Consider the following 8,427-nt stretch of genomic DNA (forward strand, 5'->3'; position numbering starts at 1 on the left):
GCCTAGAAGTACTCGGTGTGTCTTTTGAGGGTTTTCAGATTGAAGTGTTGTTCAATGAGGTTCTTGGGTACCGAGTATGTATATCACATGGAATTTTGTGAAGAAGAAGAAACTATCTGAGTGATTGTAATTTGTGTTTACTGGAATCAAAGGTTGGTGCATGTGTGTTATCTTAGCTTCTTTTGTCCATACTATTTTCTGTGTATCAACGCTAGCTCACTAAAAGCCATGCTAACTGAGCTATTTTCAGGAAATGCAAGAGACTCTTGGATGTCATTCCCCTTCCCCAATCCTCTACTAGGGCACTATGCGATTAACCATTTAATGACTTCACATGTCCAAGGGGTTGAGGCGCCCCAGAGTTTGATAGCATGCAATGAGTCTACCTTCTTCTTGAGGTGGTTGGGGTGCTAGCTGAGGGTTTGCCAAAATGTTATTTACCATGAGAAAAGTAGGGATTTTGTTGAGATGGCAAAGACAATTTCTAATGCTAATGTTTTTGCAAACACCTTAGAGGTAGTTCCAAGCATAGTGATTTACCTCCAATCTCCAACCTTAACCATATCTGATTTCTTGGGATCAACTTAACCGTCCCCAAGTTTACATCAATAGAAATGCTTCCACACTGGCATACTTCATTAATTATGTGAGTCAAGTCTACTTTAATCAGAGGCCAGAAAGGCTCCTATGGAAACCTATTCATTTCCAAAAATTTTCCATCCTCCATGATATTCAATGGGGCATTATTAAGCTCATTTTTAGCAGTGAAGGCAACTATAGTGGCATAGCTTCTTATTCATGCGTCCCAACATAGAGGAGTATTCTTGTTTCTAACATGCACCTATCTCTAGTGGGCATCCATTGATTCTGCAAAGTTTCTCAAGGAAGACTTGCTCAACCTTGCCTCTAGTGGCCACGATGACTCCCTCCCTCGTCATAACCTAGTCAATGCTCTCCCTAGTCTTTACATCCTTAACGAACTAGAAAAAGAATATTTTTTATTTGCTTCAATTCTAGCCCCTTCATCCCTTCTTAATTTATCCTCTCTTAGTGGATGTTCTTGATGGAATCTTCAAGGCTGCCTTGCAAGCATCAAAGGAGAATCTTCCTAGGATAGTCCATAGAGGAGACCAACCATCTTTTGTGTCTCATCTCTTCTTGTTCCAACTGCTTGTAAATAATACAACCCTCAACCATTCTCTCTTACACTTACCTTGACGATTTCCCACCTACCAACACTCTTGGATAAGCACAATCTTTCAAAATGTACACGTTAATCTTTAGTAGCATGGTTTGCATAGAAAAACACTATAGTATTAGGTAGTGTTTAGAGATTGTTGAGGAGGTCATCATCCGCCCACATATATACTCTCAACTAGCACCCCACTAGGGGAATAGAAGTAATCAATTCTTCTAACCCTAAAAGAGCAAATTCCCACGCATGACTTACGGAGTTCAATTTGCTTTAAATGGGGTGTTGAGTCCCAAAACTAGGCAAGTATAAGCAAAAATAGTATTACTTAAGTAATATAAAACCGACTAGTGCATGCATTAATGAAGACTCTTGGCTCAACAAGTTTGCCACGGGACCTGGTGAAAGAAATGTGTTGCCGCAAAATCCAGACTAGTGTGACGTGGATAATGGGTAGGTTTGAGCTCACGAAGCAAAAATTTGGAGGTTAAGCATCTTTGTTAAACATTTTTGTCTTTTGTAGGGGGACATAAGGGGAAGACTTTCATTATAAAAATGAAATAACTTTCGAGAATTGCGTGAGAACTTATATGCAATTGGTATATTACATTTCAACAATTGCGTGAACTTATATGCAATTGGTATCTTTTTCTTTCTCAAGGAGAGCTTTGGGGGAGGACGATTGGAAGATTCTTGGCCGTTGGATTATGGACATTCCATACCCACCATTGGATCACAAGCTGTGCGCGATCATCGTCTCTCTCTCTCTTCTTCTCCTTCTCCTTTCTTCGTCCATCGCGTTCTTTCCTCCTTTCGATTCCTTTCCTCCATGGCTATAGTGATGGGATATTGCAGGTTCGGCAGACCACGCACAAAGCTGCCTCTCTTCCTCTCCTTCCATCGTCGACTGCCTCTCCATCCGGTTCACCGCGTCAGAACCATTCTCAGGCCTACACATCGGATCTCGACGGAGTAAGTTGACTTGCTAGCTTCTATCGAAAGATACACTTCCACAAAACCCTGTGACTCTTACGCGTACGTCGCTGGCCCGGGTGATGCAAGGCAATCAATTTCGCCCCGTGCTCATCCCAATCCGGAATGCAGTGAGTCATACTCTGCAAAGCCAGCAAGCTCGATGAGAGAAGAATTGGGAGACCAAGACACTGTGAGACTTCTCATTGAGCAATCTCCCACCATGAGGCTTACCTCCTTCTGAAAGGAGCAATACACGACTCTTTCTCTACAGCAATGGAGCCTCTTCTACTCAAAGACAGTCCCACCCGCGGAGCAACGGATTTCCTCCGACAAACAAGGTCAAAGAATCGTAGCTATCTGCACAGATGCTTGAGCTATGGAGCTGAGTGATGCTTCCTGCCGATCTGGTGAACGATTTCGAAGCAGAAATGCACATCTGCGGCTGATGCATTGGAGCTGACTTGATCAGGGAAGGCAGGATGGAGACAAAGACAGAGAGCGCGAGACTGTTACTCCTCCTGCATCTTCATCTTCGTCGTCCTCGCTGAGAATCAATATTTCTCGTTTTCTCCCTCGCGAAGAATCAATGCTTGGATCAAAGGCAGTCTGGCGATATCACGCCACATTCACGTCAAAGCTGGGAGGGGAAATCGTATATGATCGGGGAGAGGCAGAGACTTTGTCTGTGCCTCTCTTGCTGACGCAAGGTAACAGGACTCTAAGTCTGTTGAGCAGCATTACCGTCATGGTTTTGTGAGTTTTCGTGAAAGCAAAAAAGAGCACGGACGTCTACTATACTCAAGAACTGCCCGTGCAAAAAGACTCAAAATAATTATGGTGAAGTCTTCTACATCCGTAGCGTAGCGCGGGTTACATACTAGTATTACATTTGATGAAGACTGTTTGTGTAGAGGGATTCTGTTTGTAGGAAATTTCCTTACAAGTTTAAAATTCTTCTGTCGTAAGGGATCTGCCTGCTGCTTCGGCGGCATGGATATGCTGTCGCAAGCAATAGTACTCGTCGCCGAGCAGAAAGCGCTTATCAGCGCTGTCCCGCTTGGCAATTGGAAGTAGGAGGCCCTTAGCTCGGCTTGTTTCGGTTGCCAACGCGCCATTGCTTTCCTGGATCGGTCAAGCATGATGTTTGTCCACGAGCGAGCTGCAGGCGTTCACCTTCCAAGCATCATGCAGCTTGGCCCTATGTCCGATCGGTCTATAAGTATTCTTCGGCTTGTGCTGTGGCGGCATAGGCTGTCCAATTTTCTGTTGGCAAGCTGGCAGCGAGCTGCTCGAACTTGGAAGCTGTAGAACAAGCCGGGCTTTACTAGAATTCATAAATGAACCGGCAGGTTTTACTCGAGTTTCATCACTCTTGTCCTTCCGATGTCACCAACACTACCTCATAGATCCCAAACCTGCATTTGGCACCCAAGTTCCTCCAGTACGATTCCCCAGGTGTTCCTCCTGGGGTATTAAAGAATGCGTAGGCTGCCTCTTCGTGCTGCCAGATTCCCAATCCTAACATTCTCAAACCATCGAAGGATTTATAGAAAGTGCAAGATAACAAGCCCTCAACTTTCTGGAAATAAGCCTTTTGAATGGCTAAGCACGAATACGAAAGCAATTCTTTATATTTGGTATCTCCAATGATACCCCGTATGTGCACCACATCTCCTTGTGATATCTCCGGAAACAAATCCTTCCCTTTGGAGTCCCAGCAGGATACTTCGTACCAGCTAACATCGACGCTTCTTGCTATGGGAGAAATCGCCTTGTCAAACACATCCATCTGTAAACAAATAGTCATTAGTTTGGGAGATTGCCACAATTTCACGTACTAATTCACTGCCGGAAAGCTAGTGACGGAAACTACCAATGCTACTGGCTCTTTCTTGAAAGGATTCTCTGACTGCCTCACCTTTGGATTCTTGGCGCAAGGAACGTCTGCCGCGGTTCCCTTTTCCCAAACCGAGTACACAGCAACCTGCGCAGCGCAAGGTAAACGAGTTAGTAGATGCATGTCAAAGAGTGGGTAGGAGCGGAGCAGCGAAGAAATGAAAGGGAGGAGGAAGCGGGTCTCACCCAAGCGGAGGAGGAGTTGCTGAGGCTTTTGAGGACGGCGGAGCGGACGAAGCCGGTGTGATGGAAGGATTGGGAGATGGAGGAGAGGCGAGCGAGGAGGTGGCGAGTGGTGAAGGGGGGGCAAGGTCGGAAGATGGCAACGGAGACCCAACACGAATTGTCGACGGAGAGGGCGAGCGCCATTGATATTGATTCTCAGAAAGAGCTCACGAGGAAAACGTAAAGATTGCAAGATACAGATGCTCATTTTGGGAAATTTATACACGCCCATAGAAATACCACGTGTCGGCTCAACAGTTCCACGCGTCAGCACCATCGCCATGCTCACGTAGCACCACGCGCAAACGTGCAGGCGGTTACCTACTTCCACGTGTCCCTTTCTGATTTGCTCTTCCTCCCTGGGAATCTGCACCGTCCTTTCCTCCGAAGGTGCTGGGAGTTTGCACCCTCCATTTCAATCTCTTTGTGCGGTAACCGGTTGGTCTTATTCTTGAACTTTTACGTATTTTTCCTTGGAGATTACTCTACAAGCAACGTTTTTTAAACACATTGATCTTTTTTGGGTGGAAAATGAAAGTAAATTAATTTCAGAAAAGAAAGTAACAATAGTAGAGCTGCAGTTAGCCTAGAGGCCAGACTTCACCCGACTCACCTAAAAAGTCAACAATATTCTCAATGTTATGTACCTAGCCTACCTCATTCATGCCTTTCATTTTTATCCACCTGACTCCTCCAAGGAAAGATTGTGACTTGCCTTACGTCTTCAAGGGGTTATCACAAGATGAAATCATGCATTACACTATTGCTCGTGTTTCTTTGACTTTGTTGTTGTTCCAATCCATCAGCCCATCCACAGATTTCAGTTATCATGTTTATGTTGCCGTTCCGTCCTTTAACAATGTGATAGCTTGTGTCTTAAGAGAACATAATTCTTGAGAAAACAAATCATTCTAGTAGTGACCCAATCTTGGTTGATGGAACCTTCAACTTGTGGATTTTCAAATTCCAAAGAGAAGGATCCTTTTGACTTACAGAAGCAACCTTTGCATTGAACATTTCAACCTCACTAATTCTCAGAAGCATCGCTTTTCAATTGCACCTCTTAGAGATAGTTCTTATACAAATGAGATAATATCTCCCCATGCTCATTGCTTATACCTCCACATGCCTCCTATACGAATTGCAAGTTTGAGATTTAAAATCAAAACACATTACAATCATCTCAAACACAATAGCAAATTTTTTCTGGTAAGTAGCTCAAAGTAGGCAACATGAAGGTACCGCAGGGTCAAGACCGTCACATGGAGACCCACGGCATACATGCATCAACTTGCACACCTCAACTTGCATTCTAATAAATGCGGCCTTTTGAATTCCACAAAAAAAAACATGAAGGTATGTACAATCCCAACCATTGCATCCCGAAGTGAGGAGCACATAAAATCCATTTTTCCCTTGTGTGTCATCTCTTTCTTACATTCTTTTTAAAAGTGTGGAATGTTTTTTATCACCAGACTGCAAATTATGATTCAATGATTTAGAGAACCCCTCGAGTACCCTTAACACATACTTAAGCTATGAAATATGGTCTCTAATTTTGTACTAAACAATTTCCAAAGTTGTAGTGTGAGTGTAGCATAAGAACTCCAAATGGTGTATCTACTTATTTACTTTCACAATCGTGATGATTATGGGTATAGCATTCTCCTTATTATCTAATATGTGTAAGGATTTGAGGGTTTCAATTTCAATTATCTAATATGTGTTAGGATTTGAGGGTTCAATCTAAATTGGCAGCTTTAATCGATTTTGGCAACTTTATCAATTTATATGTACTTTTTACAAAAGAATGTTTAAAAACCTAGTCCATGTGTGATAAATAAGCACTGATTACAATCAACGACTGTGTGATAATAGAAATATTACGCAACATTATTCAATTTTTATTGTACACTGTTTCAATTTTACGTAATTTGTACATACCAAGACATAAGTGTAAGTTATCACATGCTAACATACTAGATATATAGACAGACATCATTGTTCTACTATTGCTATATGCACAAGACTCTAGTGCTCAATAAAGCTTGCCTGGTGCTAGAGTCTCCAAATAGCAGAAAGGATTTCAAAAGGATTAATAAAACTTCAAATTGAATTTATGAGCTTTATTTATCCTTTAAGAAAGTATCATGTGTTGGTTGTCTAGCTTGCTTTTGTTAGCTAACATCAACCCACACAGAGACATAAGTAACATTATTTTAATGTTTCTAGCTAGCTAGTAGTATTTGACTTTTGTTAGTTTATAAATGTACAATACTTTTAAGTTTTTGATTTTTTCAATAGATGGGGTCGGGTTTTTCAAATAAAATAAAGGTGCTAAACTTTGATCTTTTAGTGTTTAATTCATACTTGATAGTATAATGAAAGCGTTAGATATCAATGCTCCACTCTCATGTAAGTATGCGGGAACCAGCTAACTCTACTTGTAAGCCCCCCATATGAGGAGAAGGCATTTGAGTAGCTCGGTTATCCGGTAGGTCCTGGTTTGGATACCAGATGGGGGCCATGTGTGGCCTGATGGCCGGACGGAGTTGGCACACTGCCAACTAGGCTACATGCAAGTGCGGGAAGGCATCCCATGACTGACCGCATTGAGGGTGGATGGAGCATTTTCGGAGGCAGCCCACTCTCGGGTTGCGGGGCCCGTTTTGAGTCCCAGATGATCCCGGATGGCTGTGGGCCGAACGGAGACTGTAGGTTAGTTGCTCTATTTTGCGCACCGGTTCTATCATGTGGTCAGTGGCCTATTTCGGGACTGACCCCCAGTCGACCGTTTTGGGCGGACTGGGTCGGTCACCCGATTGAGCCCAACCGACTACGACTGGTGGCTATATAAGAGCAAGCCCATGAAGCCCATTTCATCACTGGCTACAGCAACCCGGATTCCTTAGCATCTAGCCTCCGTCTTCTATTGTTTCTAGCATGCCATCGAAGCTTCTTTCACAAGAGCGCACGGTTGGGAGGCAGCACCATCTATTGTATCAGTTCTACAGTAATCAAATTTTTGATTCTCCATACTATCTTGTTTTCTCTCTTGCGTACGAGATCCGGTTATCTGTTGAGCACAGACGTTGTATTATTTTCTTACATGGTATCAGAGCCTGGACTCTAGCAAGAAGATTTGGTAGTGTGTTTCTGTTTGCAAGCAGATTGTGAGAGATGGCCCAGCCCGCAAGACTGCAAATCCCACCGTATGGCGAAAGTGGAAAGTTGGACGGCTCTAACTATCCACTCTGGAAGTTCAAGATGAAGACCATCCTAAGTGCATATGAGCTTTGGGACACTGCTACTGGGGTGGATGTGAGGCCGAGACCGGATCCAGCCAATGCAGGACAACAAATAGTACCAACTGCGGATGAGATTCTCGCGTGGACAAGAAGAAATGCAGATGCGTTGTGTTCTATTGTGTGCAGTGTAAGTGATTCCGTCATGGCATTAATTCAACATGTCACCACAGCCTCGGGGGGGTCACTCATCATATGTAACCCTATCACGTGAGTTCAAAAGAAGGATATTTTTTATTCCTAAAATTTACAGAAATAAATATACATAAGGGACTATTTAAAATAGTTTTGGAAAAAATTTACAGATTTGTATAGAAAAGGGGTACATTTTATTAATGAAAGAATTTACAGATAAGGGATTTTAAATATAGGCCTTGAATGCACGTGATATAGAGGGTTTATACATAGTGACCCCCCCGAGACCACAGCGGAGGAGGCATGGACGGTCTTGAAAAATCAGTAGGAGACCACGAATCAGATGCGGATTCAGAATCTAGAGACTCAACTCGCGAATGAGAAATTGCCTGAGTCTGAAGCGACAGAGAAGTTCATCACCAGGGTGAAGAATCTGCGCGATCAGATGACTGCAATTGGCATCACCATCACCAGCGAGAATCTAGCATGAAGGTGTATACGGATTCTCCCACCAAAGTATGACGGGCTTGTTACGGTGCTGAATACGTAGAACATAAATCCGACCCTCAACTTTGAGGATTTCAGCGCGATGCTTCTGGAGGAGGAGATGCGTCAAAAGACGAGGACTGGAGAAGATTCGGCTTTCTGGACCAGATCAAAGAAAGGTAAGGGTAAGGACTCTGGTAACCCATCTTCTTC

The 8,427-nt window shown here is 43.4% G+C and overlaps 1 protein-coding gene across 4 annotated transcripts; it reads right to left on the bottom strand.

The window, feature by feature from the left end:
- Nucleotides 1–1,990: 1,990 nt before the first annotated feature.
- LOC147905757 (uncharacterized) lies at nt 1,991–4,462 on the bottom strand. Of its 4 annotated transcripts, none has more exons than XR_015541778.1 (4): nt 4,250–4,462; nt 4,086–4,151; nt 3,109–3,956; nt 1,991–2,773 (listed from the first exon to the last, which is right to left on the bottom strand). XR_015541778.1 is itself a non-coding variant. In XM_087381698.1 (3 exons), the coding sequence occupies exons 1-3, from the start codon at nt 4,430–4,432 to the stop codon at nt 3,534–3,536; spliced, it is 654 nt and encodes a 217-aa protein (XP_087237824.1). In that variant the 5' UTR covers nt 4,433–4,462; the 3' UTR covers nt 1,991–3,533. The 4 variants fall into 4 exon arrangements, 2 of the variants coding, with proteins under 2 accessions (XP_087237824.1, XP_087237808.1); XR_015541777.1 differs by having other exon boundaries at nt 1,991–2,142; nt 2,226–3,956; XM_087381698.1 differs by having other exon boundaries at nt 1,991–3,938.
- Nucleotides 4,463–8,427: the final 3,965 nt, after the last annotated feature.

The sequence above is a fragment of the Dipteris shenzhenensis genome, chromosome 1 (assembly GCF_047967505.1).
Source record: "Dipteris shenzhenensis isolate YYH24624 ecotype China chromosome 1, Dip_SZ_1.0, whole genome shotgun sequence".
Taxonomy (NCBI): Eukaryota; Viridiplantae; Streptophyta; class Polypodiopsida; order Gleicheniales; family Dipteridaceae; genus Dipteris; species Dipteris shenzhenensis.

Excerpts from the sequence above, each read along its gene's own strand:
- LOC147905757 (XM_087381682.1), bottom strand. The coding sequence starts at position 4,432 with ATGGCGCTCGCCCTCTCCGTCGACAATTCGTGTTGGGTCTCCGTTGCC. Across the intron at positions 4,152-4,249 it reads GCAACTCCTCCTCCGCTTGG|GTTGCTGTGTACTCGGTTTG; the intron begins GTGAGACCCGCT and ends TGCGCTGCGCAG. Across the intron at positions 3,957-4,085 it reads CTTGCGCCAAGAATCCAAAG|ATGGATGTGTTTGACAAGGC; the intron begins GTGAGGCAGTCA and ends ATTTGTTTACAG.